This window comes from Triturus cristatus, chromosome 3_1 (assembly GCF_964204655.1).
Source record: "Triturus cristatus chromosome 3_1, aTriCri1.1, whole genome shotgun sequence".
NCBI lineage: Eukaryota > Metazoa > Chordata > Amphibia > Caudata > Salamandridae > Triturus > Triturus cristatus.
The window spans coordinates 949,736,644-949,761,516 of record NC_140583.1 but is presented as its reverse complement, the minus strand read 5'-3'; the positions used below and the strand labels follow the sequence as shown (position 1 = coordinate 949,761,516).

The 24,873-nt window shown below is 41.6% G+C and overlaps 1 protein-coding gene across 1 annotated transcript in view; it reads left to right on the top strand.

Moving 5' to 3' along the window:
- Positions 1-24,873, top strand: part of FMNL2 (formin like 2) — a 136,577-nt gene that overhangs the window by 99,801 nt on the left and 11,903 nt on the right. Inside the window, exons 14-20 of the mRNA XM_085646226.1 lie at positions 1,046-1,248; positions 2,703-2,937; positions 8,329-8,397; positions 8,560-8,640; positions 12,366-12,495; positions 14,255-14,418; positions 16,151-16,252. Coding sequence (XP_085502352.1) covers positions 1,046-1,248; positions 2,703-2,937; positions 8,329-8,397; positions 8,560-8,640; positions 12,366-12,495; positions 14,255-14,418; positions 16,151-16,252 — 984 coding nt within the window. The remainder of the gene's footprint in view (positions 1-1,045; positions 1,249-2,702; positions 2,938-8,328; positions 8,398-8,559; positions 8,641-12,365; positions 12,496-14,254; positions 14,419-16,150; positions 16,253-24,873) is intronic.

Sequence of the window (24,873 nt, the reverse complement as noted above, 5' to 3'; positions counted from 1 at the left end):
TCGGGCCATTCATACGGGTGTTTTGTGAGGGAGAAGGGTATTTCAAAGAATGTTCACTTCTGTTCAAAAATATGTTGGGACGCCATTAGTTACCCACAATGTGAGAGCTTAACTAAAAGCATATGAAATATGCAGCCAAAATTCTGCTCATGCCCTCGCAATCAGTTCCCCTAATAACATAATAAGAAATTTGGATTGGACAATTGACCGAAACCGGAACACGCAAAAAAGTAATGGTGGCATGGAGCAAGGCCATGTACACCACAGTTCGAACCATATGTCCTCATGAACTTCTGAAACATAACTCTAATAATTACCAAACAATGCAGGGATATCTGGAAGAACCTGAGGTGGAGCCTGAGGTATAGAGTAGAGAAACACCTGTTGTGGGTAGCGCCTGTTGCCCCAGTATTTGGATGTGGCATCCCCTATGGGATCTGAAAAATACAGAGGACACACGCGTGGGATCTGCAAGGTACGCAGGACACCCATACAAGTTCTGTTTTTTTCATAATTCCTGTGGGATGCATTAAGAGCATTGTAGCTTAAGTTAGTCTTCAAAGTCAGTACCAAACTGTTGTCAGAATATATGTTTATTGGCTCATATTAGAAATCAGTAAAAAGCAAGTCTGTAGTTTAAAAAATAGAATGAAATGTCAAACATAAGTTAAAGTAATCAAGTTAAGAAGACCAGTTTTTGATACATGACATGGTACTTGTGAATGCCTTTTACAATGCTTAGATGTTTTGCAGTTTAAATTCTGAATTTCGTACAGCTGATTTTAAAAATTCTTCTGAGCTCAGATCTTGAAATTCAGCTTAATCGATGCCACATTTATAAAGAGTAGGCGTGATTTCCAAATATGTTACAGTACTTTAAAACTGTATTTCCCCACCATGGTTGCTGTATGGAGGTGAATGCAATGACACAGCGACCTTTCAAACCTGACCCACTGTATCTTCAATGCCGCATAACTGAATTGATGACGTGCAATTGGAAGAGCCTGCCATCTTTAACTGTGTTAAACTTGTTTTTGTATCGTAGGATCTAAATGTGGATGAATTTGAAGAAATATTTAAGACAAAGGCCCAAGGTGCAGCCATTGATGTTACATCGAGCAAACAAAAAGTAACGCCTAAAGGATGCAATAAAATTACATTACTTGAAGCAAACCGAGCCAAAAACCTCGCCATCACATTGAGGAAGGCAGGGAAGACATTCGAAGAGATATGCAAGGCTATTCAGACGTAAGTAGGGGTCATTGATCGATGACTAACATTTAATGTATACACGAGATTTCTATCAAGTAAAAATTAATTCGGTACTTTTGAAAATATATAATCATGGCCACTGGGGTGCCAAAATTATGTGGCAAGAATAGGAGCATAATGCACTGCATTCTGTGGCAATCATTTCAAAATTTTGTGTTTTTAACATGCATTAGTGCTGTCTTAAGTTGAGGGATTCACCTCATTAGTACCAGTTTTAGCACCTGACTAGAGCAATCGGCAACTAAAAGGCGATCAGTTAACCTTTTTAAAGTATCTGCTACTGTGCTGTCCTATAACTTTTGATCCTTTTCAGCTAGAATTTTCTTTTTCTTGCAATCTTAAAATTATGCATTAGATGGATTATGTGGCAAGTGTGTTAAATCCATAAATTTGTGGAAAAACAGGCTGCAGGATCACATATTTGCAGCAGCCCTCGGTATAATCAATTAAATACTTTTAGAAGATTCAAGAAAACTCATGGAATTACCTAATCTTTCATAACGCATAGATTTGCCTTGTCTGTACATGCTAGGTAAAGCATACGTAGTGCTACCATTTTTTGACCTTTTGGTTTTATTTAAATTATATAAATAATAAATTTATAGGGGCTTTCAGTCAGCCTTCATCATCTATTGGTTTGTTGTTGCGTAATTCACATTTTTATTTTGCCCACTACAGCATAAGCACCGCACAGTGGCTCAGCCCACTTCAGCCATCAACTAACTTCACTGTGAATTACGGCATTCGGCTCTTTCACAAGGGTCAAAGTAGTCCGTTCACTGCCGGGGACTAAGATGGCAATGAGTGCTTTTTGAAGCCCAAAAAATGATTTGCTTTTAGACATTTTTGTATATAGATATTGGCGAGAGTCCCTCAACCCCCAACAAAGTTTTTAAAAAACTATGACAAAACAAAGGAAACCCTGTCAAAGCCCAAAGGCTTTGCCAATTCTTGTTTTTAATTACTTGTTCTTTACAAGATACAGTGCCAAGCTTTACAAGATACAGTGCCTAGTTAAATGTTTCCAACCCATGTTGTTCTGACCAAATATGAAGAACATTCTAAGCGTATATCTTTAATATGACAGATGAAAATCTTGAAATTTCTCCGACTTCTGATTTATCATTTACATTTTCTATTTGGAATGGTGAACAAATGTGTGCTTGTTACAAAGCAGACCGCCAAAAAGGAGGGTTGACAGGTTATTTAGCACTATTTCAATTTACACGAGCACACTATTGCCAATTTTTTGTAATGCAGGTAATTATTAACAAAATAGTCAACAGGAATGCCCCGTCGGATAGCCATGTATCAGTTACCATTATTTTAGTCGCTTTTGAATGCGCACATTTGCTTTTTCCAATAAACTGCATCGAACAATCCTAAATGCTGTGCTCCAATCTCAATGCCGACGTCATTTTGTCTTCCAGGTTTGACCTGAAGACATTACCAGTGGATTTTGTTGAATGTTTGATGAGGTTCCTGCCCACAGAAAATGAAGTGAAAGTCCTGCGGATGTATGAGCGGGAGAGGAAGCCCCTGGAGAACCTGTCTGACGAAGACCGCTTCATGCTGCAGTTCAGTAAGATTGAGAGGCTGATGCAGAAGATGACCATCATGGCGTTCATTGGCAACTTTGCAGAAAGCATTCAAATGTTAACTCCAGTAAGTGACTGTGACCGGAAGCCGGTCAGCCTGGTATTAGGAGTCATTCTTTCTGGAAGTCTGTTGTTTTTCAGCCCAGTCTATATTTCAGAAAGATTTGTTTTACTCTATGGAGAAAATGGATTGAGGAACAATTGCTAAGTATATATGAGACTCTTTTTTTATTAGAAATCTTTGTGTGTGAGTATGTAATGCAGAGATTAACTGTGAATTCCTAGTCCATGCAAAATAACCCCTTTTAAAAAGAAATGATGCAAACTGATTTGCACTGTTTTTGCATCTTATTGATTTAGATTCAGCAAAATATTTAAGAGTTGAACGGTTATGCTTGGAGCTCATTCCAATATTTCACGTTTGAAAAATTAAAAGTTCGTTTCTCATCTTCTTTTTATACAAGAGCAAATAAAATCTAGTGAATCAGTTGAGCTCATTCTTTTGGCCTGGTGAAAATACCGTTTGCACCATTCTCCATCACACACGGAGCAAAAGTGGCGCATCTGGATTTTCAAGGTTTTTTGCATCACTCCAAAGCTTATTTAACAGCCCCTGGTCTTATGGCTCTGACCTTTGTCAATGCTGTATTGCTTAAGTCCCAAATCAATCACATTTCTAAAATTGTTGGCATAAAATGCAAATGTGAAATAGGCTACTGCCGCTTTCACAGGAAATACAGGCTATAATGTATGCATAATGAGCATTCGAAATGAAGCCCTAACAATTGTGCCATAAAATAATTGCTGTTTCACCCTTACACTGGTATTCGATAATCTGATTGTTCGTGTGCATCTCTCAGTTTCTCTCATGCGCATTTATCATTTACTTGGTATCACTATTGTATCAGTATCGCAATATCCTTGCAAGGCTCCAGCTCTGTATTCTGTATCCAGGGTTATTGTAATAGAAGGATCCCCCACCTTCACTTGTGGCTGTGTAGTGTGGCACACACTGTTAGGGATTTATTTTTGTGGCTATTTTTTTATGGGTTTGAGGCAAATTCAGTATAAGATGGTCACTGCTGCACCTCCCCCAGTGTTCAATTTCCTGCACTGAATAACCTGCTTGAGTCTTTTGTTTTTGAAGCACTAAGGGAAGGGAATCTCTTTCCAGGGACACCCACAGCATTTTGATTATCCATCATTAGGTATCCGATCGCACTAGTCTGGGTACAGTTTTCTTAGCTTTGGCTGCACAGATGCCTCTTCTTTCAAATGTACTCAGAGAGGGCTTTAGCTCCACTCAGAGGAGTATCACTCTCTCACCTCATGCTGTTGGCCCTTTGGTGTATCATTTCTCCTTTCAGGAAGTTCTTCCAATGGAATGTATGAGGAACTATTTTATATCTGAAAACATTCAATCATCACACTGTCACATTCAGAAAGCAATCATTTGTTGTGCTTTTTCACAGCATTGGCAGAGCTAATACGGCTGGCTTTAATGTGATGAAAAGCACTTGTGCATGCTACTCAGATAAAAGCTATTTGTCAATGCCTGTATTAAAGTGTTTGCACCTATTGGCTTTGTTTTAATCAGTTGGTGGATTACTGAAAAGCTCAACTTTTATTTTGGGGTTGCAGCCCACAGTCTACCTGCTTGGTTTCCATGCTCATTTTCACTCCTCGTCCCTTTCAATACTGCCTCATCCACTGCCCCCCAATTCTGGTCCCAGTATTTTTCCCCCTAACAGTTGCTTGGGGAGATTCCCCCATGTGCACCGCTTCTTTGCTTTTTGTCCTCCACCTTCCCACACTCTGCAACACAGTGTTAGGGAGAGGATGTGGCCTTACGGCATGAGAGGTCCAAGCTCGAGGACCCGGTTCGAGTCTCGGCAGGGACGCTGAACATCCTGTGAGTCTGGGCAAATCACTTCATCTCCCCGTGCCAAATAATAATAAAAAAAAGTGTCATTCTCTCTAATTCAACTGGTGCTCATGTAAAGCGCTCCGATTCCTTCGGGTCAACTTCGCGCTATATAAAACATTTTGTTTCTTTTAAATGTCTTTGCCCCACAGTGCATGCCCCCCTCCACAGAAGCACTTTCGCCCCTCCCTTTGGAACTACTTATGAGGAAAGTCGCTGCGATTTATTTCCGAAGACGTAATCACCAACATAGAACTGGCTGTGGCAGAATGGCCTTGTATACATTTAAGATTCATGGAATCCATTAAAATGATATCATATTTTCATTCCTAAGATTAGAAGCTCTGCCTTGTTGGCAGGAGGATTGCCACCAATTTCTTCAGTCTAAGTAGAGTCCTAACCCACCAATATATCACAATGTTTAAGTGCTCGCAGTGCCCTAATTGAGACTGTGATCGGGATTGAATTTAACTTGCTTTCAATTAACTGAACTGTGACCACTCTGTGGTACGCAGCAGACCTTCTATGAAGCGTTTTGTCAGCCGTTCCAATAATTTAGTTCCATCTTGAAATTGGACTAATTGGAGATTTTCTGGCCGATTCAGTTGAGCCGTTTCTAACCATGTTTTCGTTCTAATTGCAAATGTTTTCCAGTTTGTTTGCTATATTTATTTGCATTTTATTAAATATTGAAACAACTGAACACTCCGTCAATGGTAAGGACACCAACCAGAATTTCCAAATGATGGCCATGTTAGCTTCTTCATTCCAAGTGTGGGGAACTAGTGCCACCTTGTGGACATCATTAGAAGTCAGTTAATGTTTAGTGAAATGAAGCCCAATATTCGATCAGTTCTTTCACAAGCCAGCCATGGTGGTTCTTTCCTGACTGCCTGTTCGTTCCCTGTACACTTCATCGTCCCGTCTGCTAGGCTACGATTGTGCCACTGACTTGTATTTTAATGACTGAACATATTTTTGACAGGTTTGTTCATGTATCCTCAATGTCCGAGTTGGGAATTAGCTGGTTCATGCCATCGTGAGTCCGGCTCGTCTATTTGCTTCTGTAGTCGCCTGCACTGCTTTGTTCTTGCAACGTTTGGTCGCACATTGGTGATCGTTCTCTCTGAGACTGCTTCAGTTTATGAACGAATAGTCAAAGCACTTTGTTAATCGGTAGTGTCCCGAGTTCAGTGTCCTTTGATATGAAAAAGAAGCCTTGTTATCCCCCGACTTACCAAGAGGAGAGCTCCTACTCTGGCCGATTCACAAAACCAGAGCAGTGCTCCAGCAGGATGTAGAACATATTTAACTTACATTTAGTTGAGTTTCACAGTGGTATAGAAACTACACTGTACCACTCTTCCACAGTACATACCTTTAGTACCTTGAATTTGAATACACAATAACTTCATGCCGAGTTTACTGTGCAGCTCTGGATGGGAACAATTTTACCAATACGTGAAACCTTATCTTGAGTAAAGATTTCCATCACCCTCCTCGTGTAAGTAGAAAATAATGGAGGAAGGTAAAAGGAAGAGAAAAAGGATGGATGCCTTCGTTAAAGACCCCACAAATGTCAGTACGTTCAGGGTACCAAAGGTCATGCATGCCTTTACAACGAAGGCTGAGTCATGCATGCCTCTACAACGAAGGCTGAGTCATGCATGCCTTTACAACGAAGGCTGAATCATTTTTATAGATTGCTTGATTGTGTGATACTGGCTCATGTCTTATGCTGCAGAGTGATGTGTGTCACAAATCTAGGTTAATCATGAGCAAACGATGCAGACCGTCATTATCTAAATAAGCACACACACGGTCAGACAGGCAGACAGACGCATCTTTATTCGATTATTAAAATAATCATAAAAGTACAAAGACACTACAACTCTCATGTAAAACAAGCAATACAATTATAAAAATATACAAAGAGAATAATCAGCAGAATGCATCCAAGTGTTAAAAAAAATAAAAACCCGAATTAAAAAAGAAGGTTTTAATAACTTATGGATAATATTAAGAAGCTCCCATACATTGGGTCATTTTTAGATATTGCAAAAATAACTTTGGAGAGTTTTTTTGATTTTTGGTATTGCTGGTGTATTTTTGTCTGTATGAAAATTGCTTATAAGCGCTGTTTCAGCTGCTTGACACAGTCACAAAGCTTAAACTCAGTAAAACAAAGTTTTAAAAAATTGATGCAGTGAAGTTTTCACTTTACCTTGAACTGAAAATTAAGTGGAACATGAAACCATATAGCTGTTCATCCTGATATATTTTGCATACCAGTTTTCAGTCATAATCTACATCTACCATACCAGAGGTTTTAGTGGAGCAATGTGCATTTATTTTGTTATACTGAAGCAAATAAGTTACCTCATCAGCTTCTTGAGGGCACAGCTCTTTTATAGCTAGGCGCAACCACCAGTGTTGACACCAGTTAATTAAGGTTAATGTCAAACTGGATGAATGAGAGGTAGAAAGTCTAACTAGCAGTCCCAGCCGCAGAAGAGTTTGATCAAGAGAAGATATGGTACAAATCTGTGGCTTTATTGCACATGACCATAATGAGCGATCAGGCTTATTGGAACAGATCTGTTCTCGCTAGTTTTTTAGAAACCGCCTGGTATACTGCAGTGGTCGAGCACACAAGCTTATACCATGAAGGATCAGACAACCGTGTCTGTACAATGTGTTTCGCAGTCCGAGAGTCCTAGTTGGGGGATAGCCATGGGTCAGCTTGTGTGTCAATCACCCTTATATTGTGTACGGCAGAGGATTTTATGTTTTATTATATGCTACGCCCAAAGTCATTAAAGCACGTATGAGGCTAATTGTGTGTGCATTTGTTTTCTCGTATTCAAACACAGTATGTGCCACCAGTTCTTTGTTAGTCTGCTGGTGTTTTTGTAGAGATTCCTGGGTCATTTCTTAAAGTAGTGTGGACATGTGACTGCGAATCAGTGGAATTCAACCTCATTATTCTTTGCTTTTATGTGGAGACACATTGAAGCATGCACAGTTTGAAGTTGGATCCTTAAACCTATTGTATTTGTTTGATTGGTGAAAGCTAGCTTAGACTTAAAGATCATACCCAGCTTGTTAACTTTTTTAGCCTGATCCAAGGCTTTGCTAGGATGGCGGCATCTTGTCCTCAGAGCTATCCTCGGCGTGCCTCCATCTTGGGCTGGTCTAGGCAGAGGTGGTTTTCAGTCTTCTAGTGGTAGATGTAGTCCATGCAGCACATTGAGATGTTCCCCAAGATCCCGGGGAAGATACGGGTACGGTTAGGGCTGATTTCACCGAGGTTGCCTTATCTTACAGTGTTTTTTAAAAAAAAGCATGTTGCCACTAAAAAGATACAGTGCAATGTCTTTAAATTCTTGAATGTAATTGTCAACTTTTCAACCATATGCAAAGCCATTATTAAATACGTTCATTATTAGTTACAAATTTTACATGGCTGCCTCTCTGCAAATATGTATTGCTGCATTTTCCCATGATTCATTGTGTTCTTCTATTCGTTTGCAGCAACTTCATGCCATAATAGCTGCATCTGTTTCTATCAAATCATCTCAAAAACTCAAGAAAATCCTAGAGGTAAGCTATAGTTTGCTTCCGGGAATGTACTTGCGTTGTGTACAACATTCTTCCTATAGCACAATATGTGCAGACGCTGGTTGAAACAAACGATGCTTCAGTGTTTCAAGAACTACTATTCGGTAATGTTTGAACGCCATGTTTCATCCTTTTCTCTTTCAGATAATCCTGGCCCTGGGTAACTACATGAACAGCAGTAAAAGAGGTGCAGTTTACGGCTTTAAACTACAAAGTTTAGATCTGGTAAGTGAAAAGGACCCACACACAAAAATCAGTAAGAGAAACTGAGTATTTTACGACATATGCTTCTGCAAAATAGAGGGATCAACATTCGTGAATTCATTTCCAGAAATTGGTTGCGGTCCGACAAGAGGTCAGCATATTAAAACCCATAAATAGTAAAGTTTAAAACTACCACAATAGATGGGTATTGCTTTATGATGCCAAATGTACCAAGATTTCAAGCTGCATCTGTTTGCAAATCTGGTACGCTTTTCAAAAGCCTATTGAACATGAACAGGTTGGATTACTTGTGAAGCGGCATTTAACTACATAATGTTCAGAGTTCTACTCAAATTAACCTAACTGCATTTTTCTTTCCATAGAGTGTTCAATCAGTTAATCTTTTATAAATAAATCTCACAGAAGAGCAAAGGATTTGACATTTCTTGTGAAATGGCTTATTGTGGAAGCCTAACATTAAAAGCGGTCAGGCAATTTTCACGATTGTTTGATCCTTTTTGTATGCAACCATTTGTCAGTTTCATGCAGTCACTGTAGCGTCTGTATGGTGCACAGCACGAATAATATTTTTATCTCTAAGCCATTCGGAATCCTCAGGAGGAGTTGTGAAAGTTGAGAGGGTCCAAAGAACTTCTTATCCCTGAAAAGGTTCTTACTGTAAGACTAGTAGGAGTTCTAAAGCTGAAAGGCGTCTTTGTGATCTTGTTAAATTTGTGCCATTCGTATTGAACAGTGAAGCGTTCCAGAGACTATGCTGCAGATACATTTCCTATGCTGCTCTTAGAGACAGGATAAAAGAACACTTAGGACTTGAAATGTTTCCTGGAAAAATACAGACTGCATTGAGCACATGAGTGTCAGTGTGGATGTGGTGTAAAAACGTCCTGTGACGTAAGCTACTATTGTAGTTTGAGCTTCTGTTGTATCTCAAATGTGAATCGTCCGCTGCGATGCTTCTGCACTTGCACCTTGTCCAGCCCTGCAGCGCCTACCTGCAAAGTCACAGCCTTCGCCTAGGTCTTCTTTGCTTCCTGCTCGAGCCATCTCATGAGTAACAAGAACTGAATCTCAAATTATCCCAGTTGATTAGAATGCTGTAGACCTTCCGTTGAGCAGCAGAGCAGTTTCCAGTGAAATGCACATAGCCACCATGCAGTCACCAAATGTTGCCAACCTGCAGGGTTGTCGGCCCTTTTGAAATGGCGACAGAACCCTGCAAATACCTCAGAGACAGAGTTAAGGCGTGAACATTCTAGATTTAAAAAAAAAAACATAACTAATGCTTATGATAGTGACCTGCAAAACTAAATAAAACTGAGAATTGTTTATTTAAATCCGCTCATTTAGAAATGAGGGACTATCATGTCAGGTTCTACAGTAATAGACGGAAATTCTTTTCGTACTTTTGTCCAAAATAACATTAAGCTTTTGCAGACCTCCTTTTAATAAGTTGTCTGTTACTTGATCACAAACGACACTTCTCTCATTAAACTCAATCCACTTTTTGGAGAATGACAGTAGACCTGTTTTGCTGCATAGAAGAAGAAGATGAGCGGACGTAATCACCTGCTATGATGGCTTTACTCCACATTGAGATCATGTTCAACACATACTCATAATGTGAGTAAATAATGCCTTTTTAAGTCTCGCCTGAGCCAGCGCATGCTTTGCTCTGCGAGACATTTAGTAAACAGGCTTTAAAAAGTTCGACCACAGCTTTTTGGTTGGCATAGAGCGTGCGGTTACGCGCACAATGACGAGCAGAGGTGCTTTCCTCTCTCGTCATGGTGCACGCACATCACTCGCCAGCCTGCTTTCACTTTTGCCGTCGCGCACGTGCACCACTCACATGCTTTTTCTCTTTTCTTTTAGCGCGCACGCACACAACTCCCGGGCTTGTTTTTTATTTCTTTTTTGTGCTCCCTGTCTCTGCCCCTTTCCCTCTCTTTTTGCCCTTTGCTCCCGACGTACCTCTTTCTGCCCTTTGCTCCCCATGTACCTCTTTCCTCTGTTTCTCCCAGGCTGCCTCCCTCTCTCTGCCCCTCTCCCTGTGCTCCCCCTGTGTGCCTCCCATTCCTCTGTGCCCGTCTAAACTACTGTCCCTGACCTACTCCGTTTCGGTGTTTTATGCTAAGACATTTTTGGAAAAGCAGATTATGATAAAAACACTAATTTCAATGAAACCTGCCAGCATAATGCATGACCCCCAGGGTAATTAGCAATCATTCAGAAGTAACAAGACTAAAATGCTCTATTCTCTGATACTGTCAGTTCTTATCACGATCAGCGTTCGAACAAAGCCCGCTCCTCGGCACGACACTTTTGTGAATCAGTCATAATTACATTCTGACATGCCTTGAATAGTAAAACAAAGCAACATTACGCTTCATCAACCTTTCTAACCTTTATGCAAGTATTAACTGTAAATAATTTCGACGAGATCCGACAACAGAATATCTGCACCTGAAATAAACGCTGGGTGACATATACCTGGTAAGAAACACAATCGCTTTTAATTATTCGGTTTGGTGAGATGTTCAGTTTCTGCTTTTCACTGATTGACTCAACCTCAAGCGAACATGGCTAGTTAATCCTACTTTTCGAAATAATGATGTTGAAAAAGTTACGTCGAAAATTCTGCGTTTGCCAAGAGATTAATTTACAGTAAAGTTAGTATGAATATAACAATTTAGAACATGTTGACAACCCTTATACGTTTTTTCCGCAGTACTAAGTTTAGATGCAGGGAAGGAAATGTGGCTTTCCATGGGGGTGTCCGCCTGAAGAGCATGGGAGAATCCGAAATGGTTACATTCCTGGATATTCACAATCATTTTGCAGTACCATTTCTACCAGAAAACACGTATAAACAAGCATTGGCATAGCCAATAGGTCTCGCCTTTGGGACCTTTCTTTTAAGTGTTTAGCCATGCAACAGTTGATGCTGTTGTACCAATGATATTGTGCTGCATAACTAAACACTTAAAAGGTCCCAAAGGCGAGACCTATTGGCTATGCCAATGCTTGTTTAAAGAAGGACTGGGGAACGCATGTGCTCACACGTGCACTTTCCTGAGCACTGAAAGGGATTACTTTGCTTAATGGAAATTATAGTTATTGTTAATATTTCACCCTGTCCATGGATTACTAATATCTGCAAGGTGTTTCGGTGTTGTCAATAACATGTAACACTGCTCCTTTGTATTGGAAAGTCCTTAAATGACCTTCATCTACAGGTCAGCCAGGTACTGTGGCAAGCACTTGCCGACTTCAGTGTCTGCTAAAGTGTGTGGTTGAACCGCTAGTCCTCTCTTGATGGATTGGCTTGGTTGTTATTGATAAATTCTTAGACTATTAAGTTAATTGGTTTGAAGGAGCTTTGTTTGTAATTAGCATTTTTACTTTTTTAAATTGCTTCCACTCTGTCAAACCCCCTTGCGAGCTCCTTCGCAGCCTCCTGTTGTACAATGGAGAGGGTCTGGACCTGAGACTAAAAATATACTTACGAGAATCAAAATCCCCATTCTTGTTTCTTTTTTCTTTTTTCTGTTGCCTTTGTGCCAGATCGCCACACAGCTTTGTTTCCTTTTGTTGTTAGTTATTGCTACTATTTCGTGTATATAGCGTTTCTTAGAGACGTTTGCTGTTAAAATATGTCCACTTTGGCTACGTACAAAATTTGTTTGATTCTAACTCTGCCGCATTGCCATACCTCTTGTTCCCAGCTTTTAGACACGAAGTCAACGGACAGAAAGCAAACGCTGTTGCACTACATATCAAACGTTGTGCGGGAGAAGTACCAGCAGGTGTCGCTCTTTTACAATGAACTCCATTACGTCGAGAAGGCTGCAGCAGGTACGTATTCGTTTGTATTAACACCATACTTCTGGATACAGTCACTAGGTGTGAATCATTGTTTGTACGATTAGCAAGGACCGTGGAATACGACAGTGCATTAGTAGCTTCATAAATAATTCTTGTTATTTAAGACTCATTATGCAAATAAAAACACATCCACCGATTTGAGAACAGTACTGGTTTTAAAATATATCAACCCCATTTCACAGCAAGCACCATTACTAAAACTGTAGGATAAATACATAAAAAATGTCAATTATTAAAAAAATGAATAAAAAACATGTATCTTCCATTCTTAAAAAAAATTCATATAGTCTTTGCTTGCAAAAATGCCATTCTTTATGCTAAGTTCTTACACTAATGTGCAAAATGCTCCCATAGTTTGAAGAGCTGCGCAGACGGCTTAAAATGCTGGCACCTATTCAGCAAAAAAACACGTAAAAACACAGGTGGAGATGTACATCTCCACCTGAATGTACTTTTACAGGTTTTTTGTTTTTTTTTGCTATTCACAAACACTACCAGATTTGCATCTGAAAACCTGCACCAGGCGCAGGATTCCCTTGGTTGAGGTAAATCTCTGACCATTTCAGAGTGGAAAAATTTGGGTGAGTCTGGGAAGGCCGTAAAGCATAAATGTTAGTGGGCGTTCCCAAACTGCCAAGGTAACCCTCGCCCAATTCTCACCCCTTGAGTGCAATTTTTCTGCTGGGACTTTCTCTGCCATTATGGCGGAGAAATCTGCAGTACTGAATGCATTTATGCTTCCAGTATTTCTTTGTGGATTCCAGGCTGGTGTAAAATGTTTATTTTTCGTCGCTGTGTTAATTGCTGAATTTACCTCTGTACAAAACAGAGTGTTGATATGGAAATCGATTTCCCTTGCCCTTCATTGAAATTACAAGGTTTGGGTGCACAGTGATCATGCTCTTGTATAGTATGTTTAAAGCCTAGTGGCAATCCACGCCTGTATGCACTGCACACACGACGCAACCCAAGGCCAAACTCTTTAGCACACACGACACAACACAAGGCCAAACTCTTTAGCACACACGACGCAACCCAAGGCCAAACTCTTTAGCACACACGACACAACCCAAGGCCAAACTCTTTAGCACACACGACACAACCCAAGGCTAAACTCTTTAGCACACACGACACAACCCAAGGCCAAACTCTTTAGCACACACGACGCAACCCAAGGCCAAACTCTTAACTCGGACCTACAGAGTGTGTAGTATGCACAGGGCTTGGCTGCGAGCATGTATAGAAAGAAGAATAAGGGCATGCTGAGCTCATTAGGGCAGCTAGAGACTTTGCCTCGTGTTTAAGCATAACAAAAAAACGGGAGCTGTGTAGAGCTTGTGTGCATTCTGAACACATAAATATCAAGAATGCATGAGCAGAGTGACAAGTACAGTTATTATGAATACAAAATGAAGATGTGTGGCAAAAACAATATTTAGCACAGTATGTATTAGAAGAACAGCAAACGGGCAGTGCCTTTTATACCTGACATATGTCAAACAGAGGTGTAACCCCCCCCCAGGTTTTGTCTAAAAAAATAAATAGATAAAATACTTGTGAATGTGTTAATATGTGCATTTGTGTGTCTATTTAACGTGTCCTGCTTCATTCTATCGTGATTGCAAAGTTAATAATCGCAACCACATTTCAGCAAATCAAATATTGAAGGTTGTGCTTGTGGTGCTTTGAGTAGTATGTTGATGCTTTGAACGGTTTCATTTACTTCCAGTCTCTCTCGAGAATGTCCTTTTGGATGTAAAGGAGCTCCAGCGAGGAATGGACCTTACGAAGCGAGAATACACTATGCATGACCATAATGTTATGTTGAAGGAGTTCATTCACAGTAATGAAGGAAAACTAAAGAAATTACAAGACGATGCAAAAATATCTCAGGTATTCTTTTTGTTCCGAATTTTTGGCACAGCTGGTAATCTCTTTTTAACAGAAAGACATCATGCAGAGAATCATAGCCATATATCAAGCGTAGGTGGCTGATTTTGCTTATGTATGCTGCCGCTAGTACCCAGGGGAAGGGAGCGCACATTGATAAAGAAATGTAGGAGGCCTGGGTGTCTTGAATGTCAAAGGCAATGTTTCAGTACGACAGAGTTCTACAGAGGAGGGTTTATTCTCACGTCCTGTGTGCAGTGTTCCACAAGGTTCATACTGTTCCCTAGTGTTCCAAAGCCACCTTTGCCCCCTCAGTCTTCCAGGGGACACTTGTACTCCCTCAGCTTTTCACATGGCGCATTCCTTTCCTCTGTCTTCCACGGGTCCCTTCTCAGTCCCTCAAGGCACTCCCTCTGCATGGTACAAGGAACATTCCATTCTCACAGATTCTTCTGGGATGGACACAAGGTCCCAATGGGGCTAATACCCCTCTGTGATGCTTGCGATTCAAGGCAAATGCAAAGACGTCTCATGAACTCGATAATTTACGGATAGCAGAAGTGTGGAACTCATTTTAACATTCATGGAATATTTCAGTATTCTACGTTCGCATAGCATCAAACATAACCTAGTTTAGATGTTAAATGGTGTATTTTTTTTAAGTAATTAGATTTGTGACATCATTTTATTGAATGCACATGTACATTTTCTAACATTACTTTGATTGAAACATGCTTAGAGTCACCTCTCTCCTTTACAACGGAGTCATTATTTCCCAGACACACCTCATAACCCCCAGAACACAGGGTACATGATTGAAAGCGTGGTTGTACCCCAGAGCGGAATCTTTACACCTAACCCAGTGCCGCTAGTTTGAAGTTCTCATACTCGAACCACTTATTTCCTAAGGAAAGCACCTTACTCCAGACCGAGGAAGGATAGAGGTGCTGGGTCAGCTGGGCCGCATCTTTCAATTGATAATTTTCTCTCTTTTTGCTTATCCATTATTTGATCTGACTATCGTTTTACAGCCCATAAAAGGTCTTGAAATGTCTCTCTCCCTCTGATTAATAATCTCTTTCGCACGCACTCTATCAATCCCCCCACACACCTCACCGCCTCCTCCAACTCATCATCCCACTTTACTTCTCGGGGTTGAAAATTAATACCATACTTGTGATGGTTAAGTTATCCGTGACCATAACATATATATGTTTATTCTTGAATGATTTTTCATATTGCCATTCTTTGTGGGATGATTTCCTGTTCCACTCATCTTCTTTAAACCTGAGATTAGGCGCCCTTTGATGATGGTGTTTTGCTTGTCTTTCAAGCCTATTCAGTGGGGATTGAGATTTGGATTGGGTATGTGATGGCTAACATTAGCCTGATGAATTATTGTGTTAAGATGGCTATGAAGTAGTGTACATATTATACACGATACGATGTAAACGCCGAGTACAGCCTTCAGAAGAGGAATAATGCGATCACATAGAAAATGGATTTGAACTTGGACGCAGCAATATCATTTAGATTCCAAATTTAAGATGCAGAGTAGTTGAGCATGAACAAATCAGCATTGTGATTGAGAAGAGACTTCATCAAATATAGTTTATAGAAACCCCTTTCTGAAGATTAAAATTAAGCAACCAATTCAAGAGTTTTTTTTTTTTAAAACTTCAATTTCTATGACTCTCTAAAGACAGGCCCTTATAATAAATTTGTTGTTTTACAGGATGCCTTTGATGATGCAGTGAAATATTTTGGTGAAAATCCAAAGACCACTCCTCCATCAGTATTCTTCCCGGTGTTTGTCCGATTTGTGAAAGCGTACAAGGTAAACAAAAGCATTTGTCTTTACTACATTTCAAAGTGTTCTAGAACTTAGCCTATGCATCATTGTATTTTGTATTTGCATCTGTTATGTTTGGTGTTTGTGGCTGAACCCAGGAAGACTGGTAGTTATTTGCCTGTTCATAATGCATTAGTTGATATGAACATGGGACCCTTGTCCTATCTTACCTCCACTAGGTCTTGGTGAAGTTCTTTATCATTTTAAAGTAGCCTAAATTCTGTAGGAAGCCCTACGCTAAGTGCATAGTTTCTCTTTGAAGCATATTCCTATGCAGGAACCTGTTGAGCGGTGGATACAAAGGTAAATTTTGGTGCAAAGTGAGCTGCATTTGTCCTTTGTCTGAGTGAAAATAATAGAATTGTGGTGGACCCACCTGGTCCAAGAAACGGTAGAAAAGAACCTATGAAGGTACCATTGAAGAGTGAACGTGTGCCAACTTTCGGCAGGTCATTGTTGAGTTAACAATGTCGACAACAACTTCTTCCCACACCTCTCCCCTTGGTGCAACTAGGTGAATATATTACCTATTCGTATATTCACAACCTCTCTTCACTTCCCTTTTATAAGGGCATGCAGTTGTTTTGGCGTTTAAAGATAAGTGAGTGAGTGTCAGAGAGATACGGGTGTACTGTTGCTTAGACTCTAACACATGGCAGCTACTCCATCTAACAATAAAGAAAACAACAAATATTGCTATTGATGAAAACAATTTTTATTAGAAGCATTCAGTAATAAGTGCAACAAGTGTGCAAATTATAATCCATTATTTTCAGTGCTTAATTGGTAAAATATTAAGTGCCAGGGCTCTGACCTGGGGGACACATCAGCTTGCACCACCCATCGCTGCCAAAAGTACTACTAACCATCTCTCTCGCATGTAAATGCGACAGTACAGATTATTCCAGGTCCCCAAAGCAAAAGGAATGGCTGGGGAGGCAGGTATTTGTCATTTTTTAATGTATATTGTTTTTCTAAACAACTATTATACTGCTCATCTCTAAATTACATGAGCAGCGCCACCTTGTGGCAGACTGCCATAAGTGGGGTGTTGACAATTAGGTGCCGGTGCTCAGCACCGGAAAGCTCCGGCTCAAATTATGCACTGGCACAAGACCTCTTAAAGGTAGTTACCAACAACACCACTGTAACAAACTGCATACCTAATGCTCCCACAATAGTTTTACTGTAGACTCCACCTAAAACACTGTTCATACAAAAAGCACGTCATTTGTGGTGGGCACCATCGAGGCATCCCTATGCATTGGAAACCTAACTGAGCTCCTGCCTGTAGGCAAATGATTATTTGTGTTTGTGTGCATCATATTGGGTTTCATCTGAGTCATCTGACAATCTCAGTCTTTGGCCCATTGTAAGGCAGTTTGCTGTGGACCTAGAAGTATGATATGGGTTATACAGGCACAAGTGCTGCTCGCCACACTCCATCTGCGCATGGTTTCGTTATATTCCATGAGATGCACTCTGATATGGTCGCCATTCCACCACGACACTGGTTGGTTGAACCGCCTATTCTCGTGATATTCTACATAGCTTGGGCAGGTACGGCTAATCAATAATAATAGAGCACGACTTGTCTTACAGACAATGCATTTGCCTGGATTCTGTGACCCAAGGAGGTTTACAGGGTTGTCTGTCTTCTATCTTAACTGTCAACCCTGTGCTCTTATTCACAAGACACCACAAAAGAGACCTTGTGGCCTTCATACAAAGCTCGCATAAATAGAGAAGATCATTCTCTTTTCCCCATGCTCCAGGGTACAGCAAGGCAGTTCCCCGCAGCCGCATAGGACACTGTAAGCAGAGTTGCTAGACTTTCTCCTGTCTTCTGTAAAGTTTACTTTTTCTCGTTATTGCACATTAACTCCCAGAGAATTTCCTCTCTATCTCCAATTCGTGAACATTTAAGAATTAAAAATTCCACCAGCTCAAAGATAACTTAAGCGAATAGAGATCTTTACTACGTGCATCCGAAATACAACAGTTTCCGAACAGAGAACTTTACAAAAACCAGACTGCCTGTGCCAATGGAGGCAGTTGTCTGTAATTTTCTAAAATTCACACGAAATGTGACAATTAAATGTTGGAACAAAGGCATTTAAAGGTTTGTAGACATAACGAAGTTGGAAAACAATGGACAGAAGGGATTTGTAAAAAGCACAAAGGGGAAAAGTGCTTTGAAAGAGTTGACTGGTGTCACTGTTATTTTTTTGTTTGAGGAAATATGGATTGTGACTACCATTTATACAAATTTTTGTTTAAAAATGTTTTTGCACCTTCAACAGATTTTTTAATCTGTGCAAAGCTAATTTGTTAAATAATATGAACTGTCTTAGATCACGTTTGGCATGGTTGCCAAAACAAATATGATTTAAGTTAGACAATAATTCGTTTTTGAAAATCAGACATTAGGAACGGGAATGAGTCTTTAAGGCAGCCCAATGAGAGGCATTTTATTTTAAGCTTGTTACGCTATTGTCTGAACCACTGTACACTGCAGCTAGCAAAGTGTCCCAGGGCCTATTTGTGTGCTTGCGGGCATGATGAAAGTAACATAATGTGAAAAATAAATTGCATTCATTGGGCCTCACGTACAAAGACGTTTTGCGACCGCAAAGTCTGAGAGTCGCAAAAGCAAAAGGTTTACGTTTGCAAAACACCTTTTTAAAATGTATCACAGCCCTTTTACGAATCGGAAAGGCTCGTCTGACTTGTAAAGCTTTTGCGGTCCTTTATGGATCACAACTTGGAGGAGGCCTGGAAAAGGGATCCTGCTGCTGTTTGTGGTTCGCTGTGGAATAGATCAGTGGTCTGCGCCCGCAGTTGCATCCCTGAGTTGGGATAGTAACTGATTCACAAAGAGTACACTGTCTCAATAGACCGGATTGCTCTTTGAGAATAGGGTCAGTGGCCGCCAGGAGAGTGCTCCTGCCAATATGTTCCCTAAGTGAAAACATTTTTAAAATGCAGCACTTGTCTCCTGGGCTACTTTATTTTTTATTTTTGTTTTTAAGCAGGGCGTCAAATACTTACAGTTGCTACATAGACTTATTAAAATTTGAGGAATAGTTTTGATTATATATTATAACATAAGGCACTTAAGACGGACTTAAATGAGAACCAAAAATGAAGTTGAGCAGTGTTGTTCAATAACGAAACAACTGTTAGTCTTCTATGTCCCTTATCCCCCTCTAACCTTAAGAACAGTAGATTCAATTTCATAAACGTGGTACATTCATGCCTACTGACTAAATGTTAAAGGTAGGAGTTGACTTATCTACTCTCTGGCTATACACAGTCTGACTATGACAATTGTAGAAAATACAATATATTGGTGCATTTCGGCTAGGCACATTCAAGTCAATTCCCTTCTTGATATTCCAAACAGTAAGTGCAATATCAATATTAAGTCTGTCTAATAAGCATCTTTAAATTCCCATCGATTATGCACACAGCAAAGGGCAGCTAGTAAACATAAGTACTATATCAGCGTCCTTAAGTCCACTTTGTTGTTAAATTTAATTTGGATTTTAAATCAGCAAATGCTCAAAATACACCACCTGAAAAGAGTTCACCGACCACCATAAGGTACTTTCTGTACAATTTACTATAAATACAGTCTTGAAAAACAGGAAAAAAGGTGCAACCCCATAGTTGCATATATGAATTGGTTAAAGTGATTTGCTAACTTTTAGACCACTCATCCCATATTTTCTTAGCATCTTGAATTGTCTTAAACCTCACATTTTTTATGTAATTGGGGCCTATATGTCTGGAATGAAACCATTTATATCTGTACCCAGGGTCCAATTTAGTATATAAGCTGATTTTCTTGTCCGTTTTCCATTAAAAGACAGTGAATACAGTGTCTCATGGTCCAGAAGTAAATTTTAAAATCCGGTAAGGCTAGCCACCCTTTTGCTGCGGTAGCGTTATAAATAGAATAGATCTCCTCACTCTCTGATACCCCCTTATAACGCTGGCTATAATTATGTAAAGAAAAAATTGAGACAAAAAGAGATTGTGCGTAACAAATACAGAAACTTCTGTAGAATATTAATTTTCACAATATTACACCAGTCAGTTAGACTAATCTGTAAACTATGCCAGTTCCACGTTTTTGGCATGAATTGTCTTAGGAGATCCTCATAATTTACACAAAATAGGTCACTCAAGGGGGAGCTTGGCCAGGCAGGATGGCCGCTCAGACTACTCCTGTGAGCTCCTGCCAGCAAACGTTTTATCTTACCCAATCCTGGGGTTGCAGATACTGAAAATGCCCCCACTAGATACTCACCCAGACTGCAGTGCAGGTGGTTCAGGTGCCATAGCGCCCTTGTTAGCGGAGTCCACTGGAAGAACACAAAGCGGTGAGCCTAAGGCTGGGCCACGTTGGGTCGTGACTGCCAGGTGCATTCCTGTGAGGAGGGCACCCCTGCACTGAGCCACACTCCCCCTAGTAGGGTGGAGAGCACGTAACTAGCTGGCCTCGGAGGTCCCACAACTGACTAAGAGCTGGCCCCTGTGAGGCAAAGCTGGGCCTCTGGCACTGTAGCCCAGAGTTGCACCTCACTAGAGTACGAAGGCCAGGAGTGTCCATGAGCTGAGTGCTCCCAAGTCACTGAGGATGTCCACCTTGCCTGGGGGCACAGCAGACCTGTCAGACGACCATGATGGACTTATGGGGGCAACAATGTGGCGCCTGTGTGGCACCATATTCCATGCCGATGTGATTGGCATGGCGGTTACTTCAGCCCAGTGGGCAGGGCTACGACCAGCAAGCAGCGGACCTTCGCAGCCTGCACGGTGTGAGCTACCAGTGAGGCCAACATTCTATTGGGACGAATACTTGCAACAGGGTGTTATATTTTATGTTCAATGTTAAATATAATATTCATCACCTCCATGATCCCAGCTGAATGTGTTTGTGATGTCACCTCCCGATGTCACAGTTGGAATGTTATCTTTCAACTGGAGGAGACTGACTGATGATGAAGGTGGTTAGCAGTTCAAGAGCTGTGTAGTTCTCCATATCAATAAATTCACTTTCTACAAACTTCTCCTGAGTGAATTACTACACAGTGCTGCCCGAGAACTGGGGGGTAGGGAAGGCACTGGAATCCCCACAAAGCAGGTGATGGCAACTGGTGCCTATGAGAGTGCCAACAGCAGGTGAAGCGAGCGGCTGGGGAGACTCAGCAATACTGATATCAGCAAGGGGGGCTGAGCCCCTCTTTGACAGCGGAAGGTACCCACCCCCTGTGCAGATGTGCCACTTTCCAGCCACACACCAGGGTGATGTACACTATCCAGAGGGAACAGGGACTTGTAAGCTCCACACCAGGCATACTGGGCTGTAGTGTACTGCCTCGAATTCCTGGGCCCCCAAAGTCGGATGTAACCAAGACTGTGAGTGGCTAGGTCTAGAACGGGGCATCCATTAGCAGTGGACATTTGGGACTTAGGTTACAGCTTACTGCAACAGTAGCACTCAATATTTACGATGGCGAAGGACAAGCCCACCAGGACAGTGCAGGCTAATAAAATAGATAGGTATACGCATCTAGTGCTGAATGAGAGTGCTGTGGGGGTGCCGGCCTACTAAGCTGCATCTGCATAGCTGGGAGCGCCAACAATGGCTGCAATAACGGGCACAAAGGAGGCCATGCTGGTAAAAATTGACACCATCTCCATTGAGGTTGGTCTTCTCAGTGCAAGCTTTCGAAACAGAGAGGGTCGCTGAGGCTGAAAGGTATGTCACAGAACTTCAGCAAGGAGTGGTGCCCCTGAAAAAGACAGTGGCTGCACTTAAGTCGCTCTCCGCCCAAATGGAGGAATGAAGATGCAGAGAGCCACTCAAGAAGGAATAACTTAAAATGTGTGGGCTACCCTGAGCGAGTGGCGGGACAATTCGCAGAGTTGTTCCTGGAGGAATAGATCATGAATGCTCTAAAGCAATGAAAACTCTCCAAGTTGTGCATGATACAACGTGCCCACTGAGTGTTGGCACCGACGCCCAAGCCTGGATCGCCACCCGTGCATTATTGCCAGGATTTTTAAGTATAGGGACCGCAAAGCGCTCAGGTGCATGGCGCTCCACAATACGAGGGGAGGAATATTATGGTCTTCCCGTATTAAAACACGTAAGGTGCAGGATCTACGTAAGGACTTTATGATGACCAAAAAGAGACTGCAGGACCTAGACCTTCGGTACAGCCTAATATTCCCATGAAACTTAGGGTGTCACAAAATAGAAAGGTTTCTATTTTGTTAACCCTGGGGGAGGAAAATAACTGACTAGACACACTGGAAGGAGCACAACAGAAGCCACCCTCGAGTTGCAGAATTGATGGTAGTGGTGTCAGCCATCGGTTAACACATTTGCATAGGGAATCTACAGGCTCGTAGGCCTGGACCGAAGTCTGTCAAATGAGGAGGATCGTGGTCTGTTCGGATGTGATGTTGGAGGACTCAAACTGTGTGCCGGACCCATGTGAATCATTCAGGCTCCACAGAGATTGCTTAAGCGACGGCACAGACCTGGACGGAGACCGAGATGCTCTTGTGAGGGGTGCGCCGCCCTGGACTATGGGACTGTGTCCTTACAACCGGGTGGGACAAACGGACAAGCTGCATATGATGATTTGAGGCTGATGCGGACTCCAGGAGCCTTCAGAGCTGCAGCTACATGGGGGTCCACTGTAATGTATACTTATGACCCCTGCCATCGGACACGCTGTTGTGTTGGTGGAGAATCCTATTACTTTTGTGCCTCCGTTGCTAGGGGGGTGACGCTTTTTATGTGATATTACCTAGTTCAATGTGATTGGAACCTTTGGATGTAAGCTGGCGGGCAATGAAGGAGGGCTGCGGTCCAATTGGGAAGCTTGAGTGCCATTAGCCTTGCTGCACCGGTGGGCTGCTGTGCCCTCAGCACGATGTTCTTGGGGAGGTTGAGGCTTTGGCCTCCAAAGGGTGGATGATTTAGCCCCAATCATCTGTTCAGAGCATGCCCATGTTACTCTATTAGTGTCTTCTGCTTTGGAAAAGTAATCAGGGGCCCCTTTATCTTCGGAAAGGCAGTAGTTAGATTAATAGATCCACTTCTATTGGCTGAAATTACATTAGCACCATCCGGTATCAGATTGATATTGTTTGCATTAAGAAAACGTTCCACTTTTTCAATATCTCAGTGATACTTGTCTGCAGTTGGAAGCAGTGAGGAGCTCTTAAGAAAATGAATTAGCTTAATACGGACAGGGTTCATAATCAACTTATGCAAATCGGCAGAACAGAATGTTACAGCTTTACTTGTGCTTATGCAGAAGAGAGAAGTTTCGCAGGGTATATTGCAACAGCTCAGCTTTTCCTACCTCAGTGTGTTCACGGCAGTTGCCATCTGTAACGTTTGGTCATCATCCGGGTTAATCCGTGGCTTTCCGTGGAGTTGGAATAATGATGGGTGCACGTCTGGCGCCATCGGTGAGTTTGATTCTATGGGGGCTTGCAGGCATGAGCCTACCAGAGATTCTTCAGTACAATATACTGCATTGGCAGGAGTCCTGGATTGCTTAGGCAAGTAAGCTAGTACTGCTTGTCTAATTTTGGTTTGATGATCATTCTTTCCCATGTAATTACTTCTTTTGCTGCACGAAGCCCCACTAAGATGTTCATTGCCGAATAGCCGGCAGCCATGTTTGGTGCAACCATAGTGGTGATAGCTACAGCTGTCAGCCAAACGGCGGTTATGTTTACTGCAATTAGGAATGAAACAGTTGGTTTCATGTGATGCTTGTAGAAGCAGGAAAACACCTGGGTACATGGATGCAGGACTGATGGGGGAGCGGAGCGGCACTGTCAGCATCCTCACCTGTCACACACCCCCCCTTCGCCAATATGGGCACACACTCCTTATAAAACAAAAGCAAAAGTCTCACATTTGGGAAAGCAATGCTAGGATGGAGTTCTGCTGTCCCTTGGGCCTCCATCCCTGTGTTTGTAGCCAGTCACAGGAGCTGGTAAAATTGAAACTGTTTAATTAATATTTGCTAGGCAGGTAATTTTGCAAAGCCCTGCGCCCATGACCCTCTGTGAAGCTGCGATTTGTGATGTAACATATCAGTACATAAATCTCTTCGCAGATTGTATCCCATTCGCAAACCAATCAGTGTGTATGTTGCACACTCCCAGTTTGTGATTGGAAAGAATACATCATGTACTTAGCTCAGTTGAGATCAATGTTCACCACCGCACACTCCATCTAAAGCAACATTCCCTTTGTTTGATTTTTGTTAATGAAACTTTAATTGGGTGTTTAGAAGAACCTTTATATTTTCACTTTCTTAATAGTTACATTTTACTTGCCTCAAACTGGCCATCCAATGTTCCCTAAACGTCCTGTGAGGATGTCCTTCGTTGATTCAAGAGGGGGTGATAGGAGTGCAAGAGAGTGATCACTTGGAAGGATGAGGTTCGATGGTAGTGACATCACTTCCAGTCATCTAATTGGGAATTGATTATTTGTCCATTTGACACGGTTTTCAGCCAGGGGTAGGCGAGAAATCATCTGACATAGTCAATGCGTCCAT